The following is a 25,811-nucleotide window of genomic DNA, read 5'->3' as shown; positions in this document are numbered from 1 at the left end:
TGTTCGAGAACATTTTGGTATTTCCTGTTGTGTTTTGCTGAGTAGGTTCTGATAATTGTTGCTGGATAGGTTCTGATAATTTACACTGGGTTGTATCCAACTAAATTCTACTTAGAGTAGACCCACTGAAATGAATGGACCCAAGTCAGTCATACACATGAATTTTAATGTGTCTACTCATTGACTGACTAACGTGTTTTTTTGTAAATTATTCACATTAATTTTTGTTATAGCTTTTAAATTGTTGCTACCCACTCTGAGATCATGAAAATGATAAAGGGTTGGATAATTATGTTTATTAATCAGTCAACTAACTAAGGTAGAATAGAGAAGGGGAACACTGGAAGTGGACTGGGGGGCTGTATGTGTATTTAGAAATATGTCCATTTGGAGGGGGAATGTTTGGAATGTATGTGTTGATGCAGCTGGTGGAGAATGTTTTGTATGAGTATGTACACTTATTTCTTAATTGTTAAGTGAATCTAAATTTCTAGACTAAGGACTCTGGGCAAGTAAACTGTAGAAACAAGAGAAAGTCATGCCTAAAATACAAAAAAGATGCATCTATCAACAAGGCTCACTACTATGTCATACACCTCAAAAGGATGCTGACAATACAATTAAAATATTTTTATGGTATGTGGCTTCGCTCCATAACCTTTGCTTCCTTTATATTTTTATATATGCCAAACATACCCATACTCTTTCAGCTGGCTTCAAATACCCTGCACTTGACAGGCTTTACTACTCTTCTCAGTTCTTGTCTAATGTGCTCTGAAATGGATGCAACATTCCAGCTGAGGCCTATGTAAGTGCTGAAGAACCTTGTTTTTTAAACAATGTTAATATTTTGTTTTTGAATTTTTGTACACTGTATTCTTTTCTGATGTGTACTTTGTATTTGTGTTTATTTTATTTTTTTTGTGAGCCGCCTTGAGGGCCTTTGGCCAAATGGCGGCATAGAAATAGAATAAATAAATAAATAAATAAATGGAGCCGCAGTATAGCTTTGTTCAGCTTGGTTTTGATACAATACTTACATTAATATGGCCCCAAATGGACATGCACTTTTCAAACAGTATTAGATTCATGACTCATTATTGTTCAATACATTACACTAATGAGTCATAAAACCAATTGCTCATATCAATCATCACATTCTTGATTCAGTCCAAACCATGGTTTGGGGAGCACAGACATGACACAGGCTCATATATCCCCTTTTGCCTTGTACATGTCATTTCTCCTCCTTTTCTTGGTTTGCAATAACCACAGCTTCCCTTGACATCTGAATTGGACAAGATACAATTGTTGCAAACCAGGAATTTTGTCCAAACCATGATTTGAAATCACTGTTTGAAGGCAATTTGAGATTATTTGTTTTATAATTTTAATTATTTTATCTGTTTTTATAATCATATATTATATTGTTTTAACCTGGGGTCTTTTGATGAAGGGCAGGTAAGAAACCTTATAAAATAAAATAATCATAGGTTGCCCAATTCAAGCATCTTAAGAAATTATGATTGCTCTAGTAGTGAGGCAGCATGGCAGAGAGACAGCAGATGGGTTAAAATTGGCCACAACTTCATTGGGTTCAACTTAAAGATTTTGGTGTGGCATAGAGCATGGTTCTGACTTTCTAGCAATTATTCTTAGACCGATTACCCTGCCAACAGACATGCGTGTGCACAGGACATGCATATGCAGATACACAATCCCCCCCAGTCTCCTAAATTACTCCCCTTTCCCTCCTACTCTCTTGGTTACTCCCCTTGGTCACTCTGCTTTCTGTTCAGCTGCCCATATGAGCATAGAGGTGAAAGAGGAAGTGGAAAAGAATATCATTCTTCCAACTACTCCCTTCAGCTATATATATTCTTCTCAAGCAGGGAAATGTAATCGTGCTCACCGTGATGGATTACAGCTCAGTGGTAGAGTATCTGCATTGCATGCAGAAGGTCCCAAATTCAATCCCTGGCATCTCCAAGTAGGGATGGGAGAAACTCCTGCCTGAAACCCTGGAGAGCTTGTGCCAAGCAATGTAGACAATGCTGAGCTAGATGGGCCAATGGTCTGACTCAGTATAAGGCAGCTTCCTATGTGCTTGTCTCATGGTGAGAGGATGGTGGGGGGCATGGTTCAGAGATTTAGTGGGTGCAAGAAGTCCTCAAGGGCGCTACTGTTCCTCAGGCCTGTAACTGTAATAGTTCTGGATCTAATGTTCTTTCTATGATCAAACAGGTGATCAAAAAGTTCAACTTGCCATAAATGAAATAATTAGGATCTCAATATTCTACTGTAGAACTAATGCACCCTTTATTTGTTTAAGAACAAAACCAAAACTGTTTGGTTCTGAAATATGAAAAGCCCTGAAGAAGAAGACTCTGCCTTGCCAAAATAACAGATGATTTTCAGTTTGATACTTATTAGCCTTTTCCTTCCAGAAATAATAATAAAAACCATATTGCTTTACACACACACATATACCTGATTGCATTTTTGTATTTACCTCAAACTATTTTTAAGTACTGATAAATAAATATTCTAAAGGCTAGCCCAAAAAAGGGGGGGGGGAGAAAACATGACTAGTATGTTGATAGAGCAATTAATCCCCGCCCCCTGAAGTCTAAAAAATGTTCTGGTTTACTGCATATGTAATACAATAAAATAAATGCTTAACCATCCAATGACTGTTTTATATTATTAAATGCAAACTAGAAGCCTATTATAACCATAGCAAATATTGCAAGGTTTTTATGTAAAATACCAGTTGTGCTTTAACTGAAACCTGCTACATTGTTAGAAGCAAGTGATCTTGCAGGCTAACAAAATATCCCCTCCACTACCTTCATGCGTAGTTAAAAATCATGAGATCACTTGAAGCCCACTTTCTTAAAATGAACATAACCATAAAGGGCTGGATTAACTTGATCACTGAATGACAATGTAGCAGCTTCTACAAACTTCAGGTTTTTACTGTGTCATATTACCACAGATAATTTCCTATGCTGTGCAGTGGTTAAGTTAAAATTAGAAGCAGACAATTATTATATAAGGTTTCCTGACAAAATGGTAGCATGCAAGCACTTTGAAAAATAAAAATGCCTTTGAATGCAATTTATGCAGGTTTGTCACGAGATTCAAAAATCTTAACTGCATAATAGCTCACCGCAATTCGCAGTATAGAGGCTTGCACTGAGGTCCATTTGTCCTGCCTGCGGTCTATGACAAGTATAAATCCAATTCCAGCATCTTGTGAACTAAGTTTGCAGGGTGGGGGTGGGGGAAAAGGAGGCAAGAGAAAAGGAAGAACAATTATGGAGAATGATACAAGTGGTTGAAACTCTCAAGCAATTATTTTACAATCAGGAACGACCATTTTCTATCAGACACTATGGTATCAGTATGCTGGAATCAAAATACCATTTAAATGCAAATGCAATATACACCCCATTAGAAGAACAAGGGATTCCCAAATGGATTACATGAAGGTTCAGCTAGTCAAAACATCTGTTACCCTTCTCCATAGGTAGCAAGGTTTTATTAATCTGGTATACAAACATGCTTTCACATCATTTTTTCAGTATCTGTCTTGCTGCTTTCTGTGGATATCCATCCTTTAAATAAGGGTCAATAATGGCCACCCCAGAATGAAAAATATTTTTTTCTTCCATTCATCCTCTTAACAGTTTCTTCCTGATAACACTGTTTGTAGTCCATCAATGCATGTTTCATCTCTTGAAATATCAGCTTTTAGAATTCAGATTCCATGCATCACTTTAATCCTAGGAATCTCAGATTTCTTTGATCTTCTGCATTTTCAAGAGCTGCTCTTCAAGGAATTATATAAACCAAGGCAGAAATTCCCCAAGTCATATACCAGAAAGGTGAGATAAGAAGGACTGCTGTTGAAATGGGAGTTGCTGTGACAGCACACAAGCTAGAATCAGTCCAGGGACTGGGGGTGGGGAAGAATCTTTGTTTTCTTGCTCTGTTCAGCTGCATGTATTACAGTCACAGAGTACAAATAAGATCCACTCCTGTTTTATACTTTCACATACAAATCAATTGTGTAATGTCAGAAGCTGACTGCTAGCCAGTTGCAACGTAATGGAAATGAAAGGCAACCATAAACCAGAATGACTTGAATTTCTAATTATTTTGCATATGTCCGAGCAGATTATATATCAACCCTCATTACAATATTGTAACAAAAAACCATGGATTATATTAATACTAGGAATGAGCAGACATTTGTGCAGGGATTTCTGCATACTTCTGATTGCAAATATATATATTTGCTACATTCGAACATAATATGGAATGCTACGTTTTAAAACAGCATTTTGTATTTAGATTATTTCAAATCAAATATATTAGGATTATTCACAATCATAATTCTGAATAAATATCAGGAGCTTTAAACCCCTCTGTAACTCCATCACCAGTTTTTCAAGTGCATATCTGTGCTGAAAATATTCATTTATTTAACTGTCTAGCGTGCCATATTCCCAAGTACTACTGTGGCTTGTAGCATTTACCAAATCTTCCCAATATTAGATACAGCTGATACTTAGGATAGGAACCTAAACAATGCTCCAAAGAAATGAAAGAATAAACAACAAATATAAATTAACTGCTATGTTAGCAGTTAAATTGGGCTGGTTTCGTTAATGCCTAACTATGAACAAACTCTGAGTAACCCTTACTTGCCTCTCCTCCCCTTGTGGTGAACCAAATCATAGTTTATGCTTGCCCTGAAAATCAGGATTGCAAACTACAGATAGGGCAGGAAGCTTCCAATTTATTTTAAACAGCAAAGTGGGGTATACATTTCTAAACAAATAAAAATAATTAATGCAGATACTACAGTTTACTGGTTTGGACAAAATATGGTTTGTAGGTAGGCAGAATGCTGTTGCATGCAGGCTGCCTGTGGGCTTCCCATAGGCATTTAGATGACAAGTTAGGAGGAAAAATGACACACGCAAACACACACACTGGTTGATGAAGTTTTAGTATAGAAAAAAGACCAAGCCTACTTTAGAGATGGAGGAGGGGAATGGAAAGCATGTATTTTGTTTTTAAGTTGTGTTAAATTTGTCTTTCTATGCTGTATCCAAGGCAGTTTATTAAAACACTGGGTTATATCCAATGGTGACTTTGCACCAACAGAAAACACTTCCACTTGTTCAAGGTGGAGCATTTGATTTTTACCAGTCTCCCCAATGTACTGCAGTCCCTGAAAAGCTGATCCTAGGATTGGGGGAACCCTCAGAAACAGTAGAGGATATGGTACAGAGAGCTGTAGAAAGTAGGGGGAGGGATCTGTGAACACTGGGTGCCCTGCTGTGCATGAGCAGAAGTGCCTTCTGCTAGTGCAAGGCTGCTAGCCGTTAATATGAATGTAAACAAAGCAATAAAGATAAACTAGACAAGAATAGGATTAGAGATATAAACACATAAATTCTGCAAATATTCAAATAAGCCCCATGCCCTACAAAAATCCTCTGGAGCAGTTTTAGCAATAATGTAGGCAAACTGTTAGACTTTAACAAACTTTTCATTTACAAGTTATGGAGATATTATACTTTGCCTTTTGCTTGGAAGACTGCCATATGATCTCATGTACCTAGGGGAAAGGGTGGGAGTTTATAATGCATGGGATTTTAAAAGTAACTTTCCCAAAGGTTGTGTGGAAGGAATGATCTATTAGTCATTTAGATCACTGCATTCTCTAAGGAATGGGTGGTGATAAATGCTACATAAATAATGTGTCAAATATTTATTCTGGTATGATTATGTTTTCCTCGCTCCTTGTTCTTCCTTTTTTTGTAGAATTATGTCTCCTATAACTGCAGATACTTTGAGCAATCTTATTAAAAAGTCAATAAAGACAACTGTTAAAAATATTTATTCTGATAAAATATTATTGCAAGAGTCTTTTGGCAAACACTGCTCTCTGCTCTGAGTAGCTCCTCCCTTTGGTTGATCCTGGCTACGTAGTTGGCTTTACTTTAGGAACTCCTGTCTTTTGAGCTTTCATTTTTTGCTCACCTGCACTCCTGCGTGAGTTTTTCATCCACAGCTAGTTGCCACACTCTACCATGCCATTGTCTTATGGAAAAATTTTTAAAATTCTTCCAATGCTGAGCAATCCCGTATGTGTTGCCACTAGCAATTTAAGGACCAAATCTTTATGCAACACACCTTTGTTTATTTCTGCCCTAAAATTTTATAGTAATGCTAGAGCAGGGCCTGGCTATATATGCTGTTGAACTACATGACAATGTATAAAGTCAACAATTCTGCACCTTCTCACATAAGTGGAAAAATAGACCTCTCTGTCTGTATCCCCTCCAATATAATTCATTAAAAGGCAAAACAAGTACCTATAGCCAACAGATATTTCTATCAAACTTTAAAAAGTAGGGGAAAATGCTTTACAAAATGAAAAAATGCATTTTGTAAAAATGCAAACACAATTTGGGCTAGTCTTTCACAGTCCAATCCACTTCCTGTGTAACTTGGAAGAACATGGTAGCATGTGCCTCTGAGCATATGGTGAGTGGTGGAAACACCTGCCATCTCCAAAGATGGAGAATTATATTTCTGTATGTTTGTTGGTGTTCTCCTTACTTTGCTTCTTTCCTGTGTTATTACTGTTTCTACAGAGAATCTAACCTAGACAATTATATTTTCTCATTATTCATCCTAGAAATCTGTGGAATTTATTTCTACTAATTTCAAAGCCTTTTTATTGGTCAATGTCATATGACAGCAAAGACAACCTTTTGTGTTTCAAACTGGTGGTTATGTTCTATTTCTAGTTTGGGTTCATTAACAGTTGAATCTGAAACTGCAATTTGATGTAAAATCAGACTGATTACAATATGTTGCTACTTAAGCAATGAATCTAGCTGTTGGAAAAAAGAAACTTGGCCTACCCAAGATGCTGTTATGCTGGTGTTGCCACCAATCATCATATTCTCAGAGGCACGTTACCAAATTCTTCCAAGCTACACAGGAAGTGGATGGAACTGTGAAAGACCACTCCCATGGCTGTATAATTTTGATATATTACCACCCATGTAATTTGGTCTGTCTTACTTTTTATCAAATTTATAAAAGAAGGGGATGGGGAATGTGGTTCACCAGCTACCCACATTTTGAAATGATACTTTAAGTCAAGTAAAATGCCCTTACTGTCTGATGCATATATTTTATTTTGCACTTTATCTCTGTATGTGCCTGCAACAATTTCCCAGAGACACCGTTATCACAGTTATATTTTCTGTTTATTGTACTTATGCATTAATCCAATAAAAAGAAAGACTCCTGCCTGCAACACTGGAGGGCCACTGCCAGCTCAGAAATGGGAAATCTGTGGCCCTCCAGATTTTCCTAGACTAAAACTCCATCATCCCTGTCCATTGGCCATGGTGGCAGAGAGTTATGGGAGTTGTAGTCTAAACGATCCTTGCGTGGCCAATACTGAGCTAGACGGATCAATGCCCTGATTCAGTATAAGGTAGCCTTTTAGGATGGCATGGAGAGTTTTAAAGCATTCCATGTTTCCTTAAACCTATATTCTATACCATCATTTTGTTCCTGCCATGGATCCTTTTAACAGTTTCTTACATCTTATTTGAACAAATCCTCAACCCATATATAATGTTATGTACTAGAACTTTGAGTTCATATTTACCTCTGTATGGCATAGCCCAAAAGCAAGCAACATGAATCATTCTCTTCTAGTAAACATTACTGCCATCTTAGTATAAAAATATTTTGAGATTTAGCTGTTTAGACAAGGCACAACTATATCTTGAAGCCATGTTTGCTCCTGTGTGATTTTCAGTGAGGTCAATTGAGGACTTCCATGTCTGAGGCCACCGCTTTTTCCATATTTGCTTCTATGTTATGTTCAGTAAGGTCAACTGAAGACTCACATATCTGAGGATACCACATTTCATCAGCAATCATGATAATAAAATAAATATTGAATATTAGGCAGGCGCCATCTCTGTTATCTTTAGGGCGCCTTTTGAAGACTTTCCTCTTTCAACAAGCCTTTTAAGTTGAGACCTATCCTGGTCTGCGTCTTTGTTAGAATTACTCAATATGTTTTTTTAAATAATGTTTTTAAACCCTTCTTTAAAAGATGTTTTTAAAGGTTTTTTTAAATATGTTTTTAACATTGTTTTGTTTTAATGTATTTTAAGGTCTGTTTTTATGATGTTTTAAAGTGTTTTTAGTGGGCTCCTGCTGGGAGGAAGGGCGGGATATAAATCAAATAATAAATAAATAAAATAAAAATGAAACACTGAACATAATATACAACTCACGATGGATGTTTGTCGCCTTGTATAATGAGTAGTGTAGATTCATCCTAATCTAAACAAAACAATAAAAACATACTTTCTTGGTAAGCTAGTTCATGCAGTTGAAGCAGATGAATATCTGCTTGAATAACGTCATGTTAATTTTCTATATAATCAGAAAATACCTAAGTTGATGTCTTTGTTGTTTTGTTTTAAACTAGGGCAGCAAGTCCCTGCACACTTACCTGGGAGCAACGTCCACTGAGCACAACGGGCCTTACTTCCTAGATGCATAGGATTGTGCTGTAGCTTGGTTAGCTAACTAGTTATTTAATTGTTAACATGATTTTCAATTGGAGGAGCGGGGAAAAGAAAAATCAGAAGATACCAGAACATTCTATTTCTAGCATGTGGTCCTGTAAACCAAGAGTGGGGAGTCGCTGGCCAGTTATGGCTTTCTAAGGCTCACCCAGTGGCCCACAAGTGACCATTCAGTTTTCTGGTAATGTTGGCTGCTTGGGGTGGGGGAGGAACCATGCAGTCAAGCAGGGAGAAGGTAATTTTCATCTCTTATCATGGTACTGGGCTGGGCAGAGAGGTTCTACCCAGCCCAGCAACATGATAGGTATTAAAATAACTCCACGCCACATGCTCCTCAGCTGACCTCCACTGATCAGCTAGCTTGCAGGGGCAGGGCTGTGTGCAAAACAAGGGTTTTGTGGGGTGGTTTTGGCAGAACTTGGTGACTAGAATCCCTAAGTCAGCAGAATCTGGGGAGCATCTGGTTGAGTACAGCTCATCCTTTATGGATGGTATAAAACATGCTTCAGGTTTTTAAAGTTGGGATAGAACAGAATTTGGCAACAACCACAGAGAAATAAATTAGTGTCATTTTAAAGAGTCTACAGGGCTGAAGAAAAAATTGCACTCAAAAAGGGACATTTAGATATAATGTAGAGGGTATTTACATGCAGACTCAGATGGGGAAATGGAAGTGATTGATACTGAAAAGAAAAGAATGATATAGTCAGTGTATCAGAAACCTGGTCTAGCAGTGAGAATTAGCAGGATTCACAACCATCTCACAATACAGAAAAACTATGGCTAGGTCAGGGAAAGTATATTGGGTTCATCACTGCTGATGTGGCAGCTGGCGTAGAATCCATTCTATTTGGAGTTGTATTCCACCTAAAGAATCAGGTTCACAGTCTGAGGTTGTTGCTATTAGATCTGGCCATATCCCATCAAGAGTGACATCTCTGATATAAAGCACCTTGCATCAGCTGAGGCTTGTGCACCGACTATGACCCCTTCCGGATAGAAACAGTATAGCTATTGCTAGCCATGATCTAACAATATCCAGGGTCTCAAAGTATGGTCTGAAGGCACAAGAGGCCAGCACCACTTTGCTGAAGCTAAGTAGATTTGGGTCTGGTCAGTGGATGGGTGACTGTTTGGGAACCAAATCTATGCCACCTTGGGTTCCATGACAGAAGGAACACAGGATATACATGTAAAAATAAAAGAAACACATCCAGGTTAGACCACTGCAATGGGCTGTATGTGTTAGTGCCATGCTGAAGCATTTAGTCCAGCATTTAGTCCCCCCCTCAAAGAGGCTGTGCAAGCCCTGGACCGGTGCCTGGACTCGGTGGTGGGGTGGATGAGGGCCAATAAACTGAGTCTGAATCCTAGCAAGATGGAAGCACTGTGGGTTGGTGGTTCCCAAGTTCAGATGATTGGTCGGTTGCCTGCTTTGGATGGGGTCATACTCCCTCTGAAAGAGCAGGTCTGTAGTCTAAGGGTGCTCCTGGATCCATCTTTGTTGCTAGAGGCCCAGGTGACTTCCGTGGCTAGGAGTGCCTTTTACCAGCTTCGGCTGGTAAGTCAGCTGTGGCCGTTTCTAGACCAGGATAGCCTGACCACTGCTGTCCATGCACTGGTAACCTCCAGGCTGGATTACTGTAATGCACTCTATATGGGGCTGCCCTTGAGGTTGGTCCAGAAGTTGCAGCTGGTGCAAAATGCGGCGGTGAGACTGCTCATTGGGGCAGGGAATTGCCAACATGTCACCCTGCTGCTGAAAGAATTGCACTGGCTGCCTATTTGCTACAGGGCCAAGTTCAAGGTTCTAGTTCTGGTGTACAAAGCCCTATACAGCTTGGGACCAGGATACCTGAAAGACCGTCTTACCCCTTGTATACCCAGTCAATCACTGTGCTCTGCAGGCGAGGGCCTCCTGCGGATACCATCTTATCAGGCTGTTCGTTCTGTACAACATAGGAAATGGACCTTTAGTGTGGTGGCACCTACCCTGTGGAATTCCCTCCCCTTAAATATTAAGCAGGCGCCATCTCTGTTATCTTTTCAGCGCCTATTGAAAACTTTCCTCTTTCAACAAGCCTTTTACATTAAGACCTATCCCAATCTGCGTCTGTGTTGGAATTGCTTTTAATATGTTTTTTTAAAGCCTTTTCCCCCCTAAACAATATATATATTTTAGCCCTTTTTATTTAAAATGTTTTAAAAGCTTTTTAAAGAATGTTTTAAAGTTGTTTTAATGTATTTTGAGGTCTGTTTTTATGATGTTTTAAAGTGTTTTTACTGCTTTTGTTTGCCGCACTGGGCTCCTGCTGGGAGGAACAACGGAATATAAAATAAATAAATAAATAAATAAATAGATAAATAAATAAATAAATAAAGATTGAAACAAACGGTTGGGGTGGGAGGAGCAATGTTGTAGGGGTGTGGGTTTACCTTAATTTCTCCCCCCTCTTAAAATGCCCATGGAAACTATAGTATAGTACTGTTTCCAGAAGCTAGGTGAATGGAATACATTTTGCCATTTTAAAAATATCTTCTTTAGCTCCCAGTCCATTTACAGGCCCAATTTTGAGAGCTGAGTTTCATTCCTAACATCGTCTGCGGCTCAAGCTTCAAGTATCTACAAGACCACCTTCTTCCACGTAAACCTCCCAATTGCTAAGAACATCATCCAGATGCCACTGTTATCAGGGATCAAACAAATGGCAACTAACAAAATAGTATGTTCTGTGTGTTTTATTTATTTAATTAATTAATTTGTTCAGGCAAGGCTGCCTCTTAAAGAAGTTTACAATTAAGCAAACCAGAAGCTTACTGTGTAACAAAAATGATGGCTTTTTAGGCTTTGAACAAAGACATTTTTATTTAACTAAATCTTTTAAAATGCTTACACACCAATGCTTCTATATTGCTGTTTTTAGTTATTTGATTTACCTGATGGGCTATTTTAAAAAAATGTTTTGTAGGTGTATTTTATTATCTTAAATTAAATTATTCTTAAATTTGTAAGCCACTTTAGAAATTGTGAAACGGAAAGGTGAATATATGTATTTTCAATAAATAAATAGCCTCCAACAAATAAAACAAATTTAAGGTAAGTGACCACAAAATCACTGTAGGCAAAAGAAAAAATACTATAGCACTAGGACATACTAGCACATCCCTATGAGTATAGTCTTACACATTTCCCCCTTGAGTGTAATGGAACTCATTTGCAGTTTAAGTGGGTGCAACATTGCAGCCAGAGACTGATTTTGATTTGGAGAGAGGAATCAGGGAGGTAGCCAAAGAAGCAGATGTCATAATAATGACCAAGTATTCTTACATTGATTGGACAAATGTACATTTAGATCATGACAAAGAGAACATTTCTGGATACAATGAACTATACTCCATTAGAGATATTCGTTGAAGTGATTATAAGGGAAATTATCTCAGATTTATTCCAAATTTTTTATTTTCTTGCTTCATAAGTGACAAATATGCAGAAATGTTCTCTGCTCATTACTGGGGCATGTAAACTGGTCAAAATCAGCAAAAATGTTATTAATTGCAAGCAAAAATTCTTGCACTGAGGCCACATTTACCTTGACTGCACAAACTGTCAACAAAAATGACCTGATTCTCATGTCGCTGATTTCAAATTGACTATATATTTTATTACATGATACCTTTAAAAAATTATGCTATTTTAGAGTATAATTTTTCTTGTTATGATCAAAACAAGTTAAGCTAACTATTCTTAGGGACTCCTACAATACTAAAACAGCAATATGAATACTGTCTACCTCTTATAATACATTCCTAATTATAAACAGAATCTTCTAAAACCTATTTAGAATGCCTAGATTGCTTATGAGAATTCATGAAAATCTCAATGTTTTCCACACTATTACTAGTACATTAAAAAGGAAAGAGCAAGCAAATAGGAAAATTTATAAAGTTATTGCTAGGGAAATTGTCAGGATGTATTAACAAAATTGTCATAAAAGCATAAATAATATTTTCTCCATTTCTAATTCAAGGGGGAGTATGAAACAAGAAAAATCCAATTGCCATTCAGTTTCATGTCCAATTTCCAGACAAGATGACGTCCTGTTAGAATGAATAGAAGAGATGGTTCAGTGTATAAAGGAACTTAATCATGCTGATATTTGACATCCTATAGCAGCCTCTAGTGGTTCTTGAAAAAATTGAATCCAGCATACTAAAAAACTCACAACATTGAGAAAACTAGGTCAGAACTATGTATTATCAGAAATACTGGGTTCACTCAGGAAAGATGGGAGATAAATTTAGTTCATTTAAATGCAAATTAGTGTAATTCCTACTTCCAAAGGCAATACACAAAACACACTGCAGCTACCCTTTGAAATTCACAGTTCCCTGAATTTTGCAATACAGTTCTCCAACCAAATAATGTGTACAAAATACATATAAGAGTGGAAAAGGATGCATTAAAATGCATAGATTAGTGGAAATAGCATACAAAAATACATTACAGTAAGGTTACATTGGTTTTATGTTGGGAAACGTTTGTAAGGAACCTAAACAACTGAAACATGTTGCTTGCATAAGTATTCAACCCCCACACATTAATGTTTGGTAGAGCCACTTTTCACTGCAATAACAGCTTTCTTGACACCCTCCCATACAGGACAATGTTATGCAGAGTTCTTGATATGGTTGACTGGTGCATCATTACTCCACTCCCAGCCACTGAACTCTGTAGCTCCTTCAAGGTGATTGCTGGCCTCTCTGTGGCTTCTCTCACAAGTCTCCTTGTTCGAACGCTGAGTTTTGAGAGATGGCCTTTTCTTGGCAATGTCTGTGTGGTGTAATGCAGCTTTCACTTTCTGATTATTGATCCAACTGTGCCCACTGGGATATCCAAACACTTGGATATTATTTTGTACCCTTTCCCTAATCAATGCATTTGTATTACATTATCTCTCACTTCTGTAGAATGCTCTTTGGTCTCCATTTTCCTTCAGAGCCACAGCCTGACCAACGAACCTTCAACAGTGGGGTTTTTATCCTGACAATGTGACAGCAACTTTAATGGTTCACAGGTGGAGGCCAACGGTAAGGTAAGTGTGTCCTTGATAGGGCAATTTCTTTCATCCGTGTAAACTGGGAGCTTCCACAGCACAGGGGTTGAATACTTATGCAAGCAACATGTTTCAGTTTTTTATGTTTTTTACAAACATTTCCCAACAGAAAACCAATGTCACCTTACAATAATTGATTTTGAGTTTCAGTGTTTCAAAATAAAATATCATACAGAACAAAATTACACTGTATCATTTATAATTCAGTAATATGAGAGCATTGGTCAGAGGTCTGATTGCTTTTGCAAGGTGCTGTATTAGGCAAAATAACCTGCAAACATGTGTATAATTAGGGGAAATTCATTGTAAAATGCTGAATAATTTTCATAAGGACTCTTTAAAAAATTGCAAGCTGATGTGGAAATGTGGAGAACTGAACTTAGGACCTGAAAAATATGAAACAGAAACAGAAGCTGACAAATCCCTAGCCGCTAAAAATGAGAAATTCTACCATAGTACAACTTAGCTAGTTAACAGTTGAAATCTCAGCTTAATGAGCGGAGATACATATGACCTTCATGTATCCACATGGTGCATCTATGTTTCCCTGTCAGCAACAACCAATTATATGAAACAGGGGTGGGGAAACGCTCAGCTTCATGATATAAAGACACAAGGTAAGGAATACAGAACAACATTTTATCAATGAAGATTGGAAATGACACAGAGCTGCTGTGGCATGTTTCTTACAATAATGTAGTTCTTCCTAAACTCACAGCATTTTGATTGTACGATGAATAGAGAAGAATAAGGAAAGGAGTTTCCAAGGAGAAAAGAAGCTGTATAAACGTTACATATGGCTTTCAGATAGGAAGCCTGCTTGGCAGCCAAAGCTAGGATTCATAACCACATTCATGCAGATAGGTTTGGGTAACATGAAGGATTTGTCCAAGACGGAAGTTCCCAGATGCCTGAAACACTGCCTTTTACCTTCTCAACAGGACCTCTTCCACCACTGTCAGTGGCGTGGCAATGGATGAACAGAGGATGACTATCTCTGCATTTACTGACTGGCAGCAGTTCTCCAGGGTTTCATGGCAAGAGATGCTCCAAGTCCCATCTGGAGCTGCAGAGGATTAAACTTGGGACTTTCTCCATGCAAAGTATATGCTCTATCCTGAGCTGTGGGATCTTCCTGAAATAGGGAGGTAAAGCACTCTGTCTGCTCTCTAATGATTGGGCAGAGTGCTTTATCTCCTCATTGGATCAGGAGATAAAACTGCAGGGCTGTCAGGCCACTTCCTGCAGCTTGCCATGCCAGATCTGGCCCATGGGTCAGAGGTTAGCCACCCCATGGTTGGTTTGTCCTTCTGTATTCCATCACACAGTTAAGTCATACTGGCAAGAGTAGCTGAGTTATTAGTATGTGGCACAAATCGCAGCTACTGGCCTTTCAGCCGTCTGGTCTTTTGCACATTGTATGCACAGCCATTGGGAAACTACATGCTATGAACATGGAACATAATATACAGGAATTGTTGCACACCAAGGGTAGGGGAAGAAGACGAGAACTCCAGAGTGGAAGGGTAGGCTTGTAAGTTCAGTATTACATGTATACTGCACTACTAGACATAGATTACCATGTTTCATGTGTGCTAGCCCTTTCTTTGCATCTTTCTCAGCATTTAAATTAACCTATATATTAAATTCAGGGAATTTTGTGTAGGTGCTTCAGGAAGAAAAATGCTTTTCTTCTGATGGGAAGCTATCTGTTGGTGTAAACACCTTCAGGATCCTGCAACTTGTCCATCAGACTGGTGCTGCACCGTTCTCTTCCTGACTCTTCCCCATTTTGCTTTCATAGAATCATAGAATAGTATAGTTGGAAGGGGCCTATAAGACTCAGCGAAGGAATCCATCATTCTTATTTTTATTCCTCACAACCTCAAACCAAAAATTTTGAAATTCCCACAGAGGGAAGTATGGGGTTTTCTTGGGGGGGGGGCATGTACAAAACTGGAAGCCTTCCAGCTGCTGGGAAATTTCCCTGCAGCATCTTTCTGTCTTTTTTTTACTTCCTCATTTTGGGAAAAGTAATATGGTAAATACTGGAAGCACTGTAGAATTAGGCTAGTATATATGGTCTTGTTTACTAAGGGCAGAGACCACATAAGACGCCAGCATACAATTTTACAGTCTGGTGTACCATGACATAAAAGATTTAGAAATATAGGCTTTTAAAGAGCACAAGACCAGATACTGCTAGGCAATTCACAAGGACTACTCTCTTTGGCACATCAAAGCAAATACACCCAAGATCATTCTCACAAAGTTCCATTTTCATTTGCTATGAAAAGGCAACCTGAGACTCAAGGATGCATATTAAATTTGTTGTATATTTCAAATTGTATTGACTGGATTGGATTGTAGAACCATAGGAAGGGATTGCACTATTTGAGCAAAATTTGGTTGGATTCCCTTTGCATAATATCCGCTAGGGAGAATATAAATACAGTAGGACCCCGCTTTCCGGCGTTCCGCTGATGCGGCGGCTTTCAATCAGGGGATATTCCCTGTTTTAAAGCCGATTTTGCCGGTTTGCAGCATTTTTCGGCATTTTCGCGTGACGCGACCCATTAAAGTCAATGGGTTCCGCTTTACGGCGGGGGCCTGGTCCCCAACCCATCTAGTTGTAGCCCTACTGTATAGAAGAGCAATATTAAAAAGTAATTTCTTACTATCAAACATACTGAAGATATGGGATTGATATAAAAGACTTCTCAGCCCGAGAATCTCCTACTGAATCAATTGTGGATATAATGAGATGTGATATTTTGAGTTAAGAGATAGATAGATGCAAGGCAATAATCCTCCTTGGTTTGAATATTTCCAAGTTAGATCTAGAGTTCAAGGTTATATAAGAGTACTTAATCAAATCAGAGAAAGAACAGTATTTGAGAAGTCTGTATTAAATACAAACAAACATAGAATGGCAAAGATATATCATTAATTATTGAAGTACAATACAGAAGATGAGCAAGTAAAAGAGTATATGGTGAAATGGGCCCAAGAAATCAGGGAAAATATACCAATGGAGGTGTGAGGAAAGTTATGGATAACTGGACATAATTTTCATTGACTCAGGTATAAGAGAGAATTGCTATAAAATCATGTCCAGGTGGTATATGACTCCAGTGAAAATAAAATAAATAAAAACTATCCACCAATTTGTTGGAAACGCCAGATAAAAAGATGATTTCTTCCACATTTGGTGGAAGTGCAAAGTGGCTAAGACATATTGGAAGAAAATTAAATTTCATGTAGTAAGGATTTTGGGATATGAGATCCCTTTTCATCCTGTATTATTTTTATTAAATTAGAAAACTTAGTATGGAAGGATCATATAGAATTGGTTTCTTATATGCTTGCTGCTGCTAGAATACTGTTGCGCGCCTCCCTAATCTCCGAGCAGTGAGATTTCAGGGGTCCCTGCGCTCATCTAGGGTTTGGTTTCCTTTGGGAAGAAGGTCAGCGGAGACTGTGGTGTCTTTATGAAATATGGTTTATTTATTTACACACACTCCAACCTGAGCTTAAGATGGAGGGGGTTCAAGGCATCAGCAGTACAATATCCAGCTTTTCCATCTGTATTACAGGAGGCACCCCAAATGCTATGGTGCAGAGAGCCAGCCTCTCTGCCTGCCTCCAGTTAACAGCCTTTCTCTAGACACTCTCAAAAACACTCCAAATACAAACCTCTGCTAGCAGCCAGGAAGGGGGGGGGGAGGCTCTCCTGAAGAGTTTCAATGACAAAAGGATCTTCCTGGCCCATTCACCAGTTGCTGGGCAACTGAAACACCCATTATCCTACCTGGCTACTCTATTTTGTTTAACAAAAGAAATTCATCTGGCCAGCAGAGCCAGCCCCAAGGCACAGGATTCCAAATCAGAGGCTGGAAAGGGGACCCACAGGAATCATCCATTCTAACCCCCATGCTCATAACAATACTATATGCAGCTAAACAGAGAGTAGCAATAATTCCCACAATAAAAGAGTGGCATGATAAAATATGGTAGTATGCACTGATGGCAAGATTAACTTATTATGTAAGATTTAAAGAAGGTAATTATAGTGTGTGTGTGTGTGTGTGTGTGTGTGTGTTTGGTTAAGTGGCAGAAATTGTTTGATTATTGTGTTATAAATGGGATACTTCCAAACAATACTTATGGTCTTTCATTGTTTTGATTTGCTACATTTAGTTTGTTTATGATTGTACAATAAGTCTGGTTTGATTGGAAATGAAGTGTAATTATTATTTTTAAATTAAATGCTCTTATGGTATAGCTTTGTAAATTCAGTGGGTCTACTCTAAGTAGGATTAACACTGAAAACCATCCAGTGTTTTTTTTTTTTTGGCCAGAACTCTCTTTGTCCTGCCCAGAGTTTGAATCACGAAATGGAGGCGAGAATGAAATCAGTTCTTGTTTTATTAAAGTAACGTCAAAGGCAAGGCGTCTCACAGAGGTCTCTAGCTAGCTCACTGTAGTTCCTAACTAACTGCTCAGGCTTACTCTGCAGCATTTAAGTGGAGTTGACTCAGCAACCCGCAACCAGGGGTGCGGGTTTAAATAGGGAAGGTTTTCACTCTCAACCTCTGACTCCTGCGCGGTGCCTCCTTCTGACCAAGCCTCTTTTCTCGGCATCGTGCAAAGGGGTGACAGAGGGCACGCACACGTCTGTTCATCGGACATTCTAGACTCCTCAGGTGCTGGCTCCATTGAAGGGGGAGGAGACCTTTCTGGCGGGGAGGCATTTGAAGGGCCAGCCAAGGACTCCTGGGGGGGTGGGGTTGCCGCACGTGCAAAATCTTGCTCCAACGGCTCTCCTGGGGCGCTCGATAAAGGAGGGATCTCCGCGGCAGCGGGCAACATTCCCATGGGAATTGGAGAGTGGTTGGGCATGTCTCCCCCCCCCCAGATCTTCAGGAGCATCCTCCCCATCTGACATCTCTTCCATCTGCGGAACTGGGGTGTGCCCTCCCCCTCGGAGTCACTCTGCATTGGGAAGGGGTCCTGAGGCTCCCCCACCTCTTGCTCCAGGCCCCCCTGGGTCCCGACACTCATAATGTGTTAATGTGTTGCCTGTAGATTCTCCACAGGCAGATTCTCTGTTCTGTATGTTGATACCCAATTAGAAAAACAGAATTCATGCTACAACCATTGAGGAGGTCACACATGTGTATCAATTACAGTTTATTCATATAAGAAAGTGGAGTGCTAATCCTTTCCCATTAACTCTACCTGACCACTTTCATCACTGAACCACATAAACAAGGAATGCTTTGATAAATTACAAATTCAGACATATTCACCTTTCACAGCAAAATAACTGTATCACTAGATTACATATAAAACATGTGACCAGCCGAAAGAACACTCAATGACCATATTACCGTCATTCTTTACAATGGGGCTGTCAGGGATTCCCCTGGTTCCTCAGCCTCACTTCATGTAAAACAGGATTCCGTAACCCCTTTGTGCCCACCAATTCACACAATACAGTTTTTTAATCCCTCCTAGTAGCGTGTGTTGAAGGCTTTAGGCGTGAGATGACACTACCACTGAGAGTCAGTATAACTCTTGAACTATGCTGTAGATTTAATAAAAGGATATTATTTACAAAAGGGAATAGGGTTGCTTATTTGGGGACTTTATAGGTGCTTGCTGACAGGTATTAAGATCTCCAGAGATACTGTTGCTGTCATCAGCCTTTAAGCGGCTCTCCCTTCAGGCAAATTTCCCTAAAACTCCACCCCAGCCAGCTATTTCCACAACCCAGTCCAGCTACTGGGGCCAATGTGCCACTGTGTCCCCAAAGCTCCTGTGATTGTGCTACTAGCTTTGGGACAGTTTAGCCAGTATTATATCCCCACTTGTCTGGCAAGACCTTACTTTAGAGAAGCCTCTCAGACTCACTCAAGGCTCGTTTACACAGCAACTTACTGTGAGGTTGGTGCTACTTGCATCCCTGTTTAATTTGCATGGTTCACGTGATGTTGCAGGCGATCAGCAGCTATCACACTGTTTTCCCGTATCAATCCAATCCAATTATAATGCAAAAAGGAAAGGAAAGATTGTCTCAGCTTCGCTATGTTCCTCCATATAGGTACTTTGCCTTGATGTTTTTTTAGTGGGCAGGCTCTCTTATGCCCCATCAACAGCTCCCTATCTCTTTGCTGCCTATTTTGCCTTTCACTCACTCCCCCCTCTATTCAGTTTTATACAGTTTTGTGTCAATTGCACCCCCACACTCACCCTGCTTCAGCCAGGAGAGGCGTGCAATTGACAAGAAACAATGAAACTGACAAAAAAAACCCTCCCCTTCTCCATTAGCAATATTGATACTCAGGAGGGAGTAAACATGTAAAATTAGAGGTGGGGCCACAAGAAAACAGAGATACTAAACTTTTCCAGAGGAATGCCTACTTGTGTGAAAGGAAAACACTGGATTTGAAGGTAGGAAGTGTGAATCTTGCAAATCTATCGTGATGGCAAAAGCTGCATCTTTACTGCGAAGTTCAGCTCCTGTGTGAATGAGCCCTTTGTGTGAAGGGCTCCCTTCTGATCTTCACTGGACCATGATTAATGATACCTGGGTAATGATATAAAGACCTCAGCCCTTCCCTCAGCTATTTCCATCAACCAACTCCTCACTCTCACTATCACCAGCCTCCAACTCCCCTTTCTAACTGCTAACTCCCTGACTGACTGTTAACTCTCAACTGCCTGGAATGTCCAACCAATCAGAATTTACCTGACCAGGCCCCATGTACTAGAATCTTAACAGCGATTGTGACTCTCTCCTCTCAGAACCTGTCACCAAGCAACCGCTGCCAAGCAGGCTTGCAACAATGTACCAAAACAAGGCCTCAAGGCAGTCACAGAGGTCATATAACATTTTTAACACAAACACATAGACAGCATTTCTCCACAGGATCAAAGATTTTACTCGTGCCCCAGTTATGAAGTGGCCTGAGCTACTGACTTCCTCAGTCCCAATTTTCACCAGGCAGGAATGGGGACAGGGCGAAGGTATTGAGCAGTAATAGAAAGGGAACGTTGCTTTCTGCCTCTGCTGCTCTGTTTCATTCTTTGCCAGCTCTTCCCTTAAGAACTGTGAAGCAGAGCTGAATTTTTGCTTCCTTAAAGCTGTAGGGGAAGGCAGGGAGAGAGTCTCTGAACCCCACATTACTGCTCCAAAGGCTCATTGCTTCTTACAAGTAATGATATCCTCTTTCAATCCCTGCTTTATATTCACAATGTTCTTTTTACTTAATTAAACTGTTTAATCTCCTAACTCTCTTCATGTGTGTGATGCAGCTAACTAAGCATTAACATTAGTTTGATAAACATTCTCATTTTCTTGAGCACGCGCCTTACCTGGGAATATTAGTGAGGTATGTCAGAACACTCTGAAACTCCTTCTCTGGAATTTCATTGAATGTCGAGTATTCTGGAAAAGTGATGACAGGACAGCCATCTTTTCCTCGTCCACCTGACAAGAAACAGAAAAATTATTTACTCACAACTCATTCCCCAGAATAAAGCTAATTACTACATCACTGTCAGATCCAAAAATAGATCACTTCAGATATCAAATACATGTTATTTACTTATTTCTGTCTGTAGCTGAACTTATCTCAAAAACATCAACATTAATTAAAGGAGCTCAGGGTGGCAAGCAAGTGATAAAACATTTTTAAAAAATTCTAATACAGATGCAGACTGGGAAAGATCTCTGTTTTAAAGGCTAGTTGAAAGAGGAAGGCCAGTAGGCACTGAAGAGACAAGAGAGACGGCACCTGTGTAATACTTAAGGTGAGTAAATTGCAAAGGGTAGGTGCCACAAATGTGGGAACAAACCTTAAGACAGGATGGTATTTGCAGTAGACCTTCATCCCCAGACCGTACTGATTACATGGGTATATAAGGGTTGAGACATCTTTCATGTATCGTGGTCCAAAGCTGTATAGGACTTTATGTATCCAAACCAGCACCTTGAACTTAATCTGGTAGCTAATTGGCAGCAAGGGGAATTTTTTTCAACAGCAGGGTAACATGTTGGAAATGTCCTGCTTCAGAGATTACCAGCACATGAAACAGGTATCCCAGTCCAGAAACAGCTACAGCTGTCTCATCAGTTGAAGCTGGTAAAACGCACTTCTAGCCAATGAGGTCACCTGCTCTCGAGCAACAGAGATGGATCCAGGAGCATCCCCAGACTATAAATCTGTTCTTTCAGGGGAGTACGACCCCATCCAAAGCAGGCAATTGATCAATTATCTGGACTTGGGAACTACCCGCCCGCAGTGTCTTTGTCTTGCCAGGATTCAGAGTCAGTTTGTTGGCTCTCATCCAGCCACCATCAGTCCAGGGCTTGCATGGCCTCTCCCGATTCAGATCTTACAGAGGAATAGAGCTGGGTATCATCAACTTACTGATGACTCCTCACCCCAGTTGCATCAAATCTCCTCATGACTGCTCCCAATAGCTTCATATAAATGTTAAAAAGCATTGGGGACAGATGGTATCCTACAGCACAACTGCCAGTGGGCCAAAAGGCAATTGCTCAACGTTGTTCTCTTAAACCAACCCTGAAGACAGAATCAGAACCACTGTAAAACAATGCTTCTAAAACCAATCTCACTAAGTCTGCTCATAAGGATGCCATGGTCAATAGTATCAAAAGCCACTGAGAGAACAAGTAAGAATAAAAAGGCCATACTCTCTCTGTCCTCCTTCCAATAAAGGTCATCCACAGTGCAGCCAAGGTCAATTCAGTCCCATAATCAGGACAGAACTCAGAATGAAACAGGCCAAGATAATCTGTATATTCAAGAGTACTTGCAGTTATTGCCTCACAACCCTCTCAATTGCTTCCTTGAAAAGTTTCTTTTTTTTTTTTTGCAACTGGGTGGCAGTTGTCACAAGCCAATGGGTCCAGGGTGGACTTTTTCAGGAATGGTCAGATCACTGTCTCTTTCAGAATGGCTGAGACCACTCCCACACAGATGCACTGTCCACACACTGGATCCACTGGGTCGTATCCCCTCAGCAAGTTTTAATAAGACAAGAGGGTCAAGGGTCAAGAAGATACATTACTGGCAGCATCGTTGCAAGGACCTTGTCCACATCAACTGAAACTAACCCCTAAGAAGTTGCAGTAAATGTTGCACTAGTCACCTCACTGGACGCTGCAGTGAATGTGGATTTGACATCAAGAATGCCATGAAGGTGACCAATTTTACCTTTGAAGTGCCTTTCAAACAATTTACAGTGGGCTTTCAAAGGATCTAAAACTCCGTTCCCTGGAATAGATGTTAACAGACCCCAGACAATGTGAAAAAGCTCCACTGGACAGTTATTTGAGGATGCTTGAGGCAGAGAAGTGAGCCTTCTTTGACGCCTTTACTGCCACACAGTAGACATGGTTATGTTGTTTCACTCATGCTTGGTCAGCTTCACAGCATGTTTTTCACCACTTGCGCTCTAGCCATCATCCGACCTGTTTCATCGTCCTTAGTTCATGGGTGTACCAAGATGCAGAACAGGCTCCACACTGCCAGAGACGATGTTTTATATAGATGTAAAATGAAGACAGACAATATATTATTGCTTTTCAACAATAATATATTATTGCTTTCCAACTGCACTTTAAGATGTTAACATATTTCAATGTCGATATATTTCATTTCAGAAGGGAAGGAAGATATGGCATTTTTAATCTTTGCATATCTATTTGCCTTTAACACCAAGTGGCACTGCATCCCCAGTACTGCTTATCTTGTCTTTGTGCAAGAAACATGGATATTGAAAAACATGTCAAAGAAATCACCAGCATGAAAATATTTCACCCCAACTCAAGTCATATGGTGAACTGGTAATTAAATAGTTTGTTTCTACCCAATTCCAGTCTTTTCAAACATCTGGATTTCCAATCTCCCAATGAACCTGAAATGGCATGGTCCCACAAAATTGCTGTGTCGTGTGGGGGAACATTATTTTAATGTTCTTTCAATTATCAGCAACCCCTTTTTATTTTCCAAGGTTTTTATGTAGCTTTTAAATAAGGCTTAGTTCTTATGTTTACTCTATGTTCTTTGCATTTCACCATAATTTATTTTAATGCTGCATTACTTTTTATTGCATTACTATTTTTAACATCTTTGCTTTAGTTTGTTGAGCTACACTGAGAACTTGAATGCAGAATTTGTCATACCTACTATTTCGAATTCTGAAAATGGATTCTCAGTGCCCCAAACCATCCAGATACAAAAACAATGTTCAGACCACAATTATCAAAGGAAATATTAAAATGGCAATACATACTATAAGTACATAATACAGTTGCAGGACACCAGCAAAACAAACAAACAAACAACAAACCAAGAAAATCTGCTTAAAAATGACAGGCAACACAGTGCTACATGAAGATCAACTTGGGAGCTCCAGCAATACAGGCCTGATAAATCAAAGGCCTTGCTACTGGTTCCCCAAAAAAGGAACCTGAGGAATTTACTAGGGAAGTCTAAGTCTATGTGTCACTGGCAACTCCAAAGATGGGACTGCCAACTGAGTGTACAGGTTGATGAGAAGTGCAGGAAACAGGTTTATCCTCCAATGTGCACTCCTGCATGCATGCTGCTGGGTGCCTTCTTCTTCATTCCAACTCGCCTTGATTTGATCCATAGTTTCCCAAGACACAGTTCCTGCAGCTTTTTCAATGCTCAGCTCCAGAAGATACAAAGTAATGGTAAGCAGTGGGACTAGTAATAAAATTTTGCAACATAGAATGGTCCTGTTTAGAGTTTAGAGTTTCAGCCAGTCATGCCTTTTTCTGGAATATTCAGTTCACCCCCCCTACAGTTTTGAATCCAAATAGTAAGTTAGAATTCCATGATGACTGAGCATGCTCAGTTCTCACCAAGCTGTTTCCCCTCCCTTGCAGTTTGTTCCTTTGAGGGCACATCCAAACGGAGCGGGATAATCCATGTTTTCCATATCCGGTTTGTCATCTGACAGTCCTCACTTTGCCTGTTTGTTTGCTCTTTCTCGATTAAAAAAAATGCTTTTTTTTGCACCCACACATGCAGCGGGAGAACTCGTACTTCTCGCTTTTTCCCAGCTCCGCCCATAACACCCCCCCTTTCAGCCAATTGGTCCACAAAATATGATGTATGCTCCTCTCCCCGAAAAGGGGGGAGGGGAGGCCCTGGACTCACCACCAGCAGCCCCCAAGAATCAAGGGATCCAGCAGTCTCGCGGGGTTCCTTAGCTAGGAAAGGCTGCTGGGGGCTGGGTGGGAGGGGGGAGGTGGAGATCCCCCTCCCCCAAGCCCTGGCTTGTTAACAATGTTGCCAGAAGGGGGGGAAAGTAGCCACTTTCACCTCCCGCTGAGCTTGCTACATCGCAGCGCTTCCTATCCCAAACCTTCCCCAGTGCACTGCAGTACTTGCTTGTGCGCAAATGCGGAAATGCGCATTTCCACATCTGGGAAGTACATGGCTCTGATTGGTTCAGTTTCCCAGGCTTTTCCAAGCACATTCGCGCACATGCACACAAGTGAAAATCCATTATTGGATGGTAATGATGGAAGGGGTACTGGGACACGCCCAAGGTCTGCACATGGACTGCCTACATCTCTATAAACCGCGGTATTGCATCCGAGCCCCTAATGTTGCAGCAGATGATTACCGGTTTAAAAAAGCAAATCGCATTTTTCGCAGTAATGCCAAAGCGGATTTAACCATGCGAAAATGTGCAAAAGTGCACGGTGTCATATGGACGACCGAAAATAATGAATACACAAAGCAATCATGTCACACATTATACAGCCGTCTGAATGAGCCCCGAGTCTGCTGATGCCTCCCTTTTCATATGCGGTTCTGTTCACTTTAGTTACATAAGCAATGGTATCATATTTGAATCAAAATTGGAATATACAAGTATGGATTTGGAACACTGCAGTATATCCCTGATGTGCATGCTTTTTACCAGATTTTGCAGCTGAAGGAGTTGGAAAAAATAAAGTTTTCATTCAAGACAGAAG

General features: G+C 39.9%; 1 protein-coding gene across 9 annotated transcripts in view; it reads right to left on the bottom strand.

The window, feature by feature from the left end:
- MCF2L (MCF.2 cell line derived transforming sequence like) overlaps nucleotides 1–25,811 on the bottom strand; it is a 160,631-nt gene that overhangs the window by 57,584 nt on the left and 77,236 nt on the right. For all 9 annotated transcript variants that reach the window (XM_061626670.1, XM_061626674.1, XM_061626671.1 and 6 more), the window contains 2 exons: nucleotides 21,143–21,257; nucleotides 3,173–3,263 (listed from right to left, as the gene is read on the bottom strand). In XM_061626670.1, the coding sequence (XP_061482654.1) occupies nucleotides 3,173–3,263; nucleotides 21,143–21,257 (206 nt within the window). The remainder of the gene's footprint in view (nucleotides 1–3,172; nucleotides 3,264–21,142; nucleotides 21,258–25,811) is intronic.

This window comes from Rhineura floridana, chromosome 5 (assembly GCF_030035675.1).
Source record: "Rhineura floridana isolate rRhiFlo1 chromosome 5, rRhiFlo1.hap2, whole genome shotgun sequence".
Lineage (NCBI taxonomy): Eukaryota > Metazoa > Chordata > Lepidosauria > Squamata > Rhineuridae > Rhineura > Rhineura floridana.
This window is presented reverse-complemented; position numbering and strand designations above follow the sequence as displayed.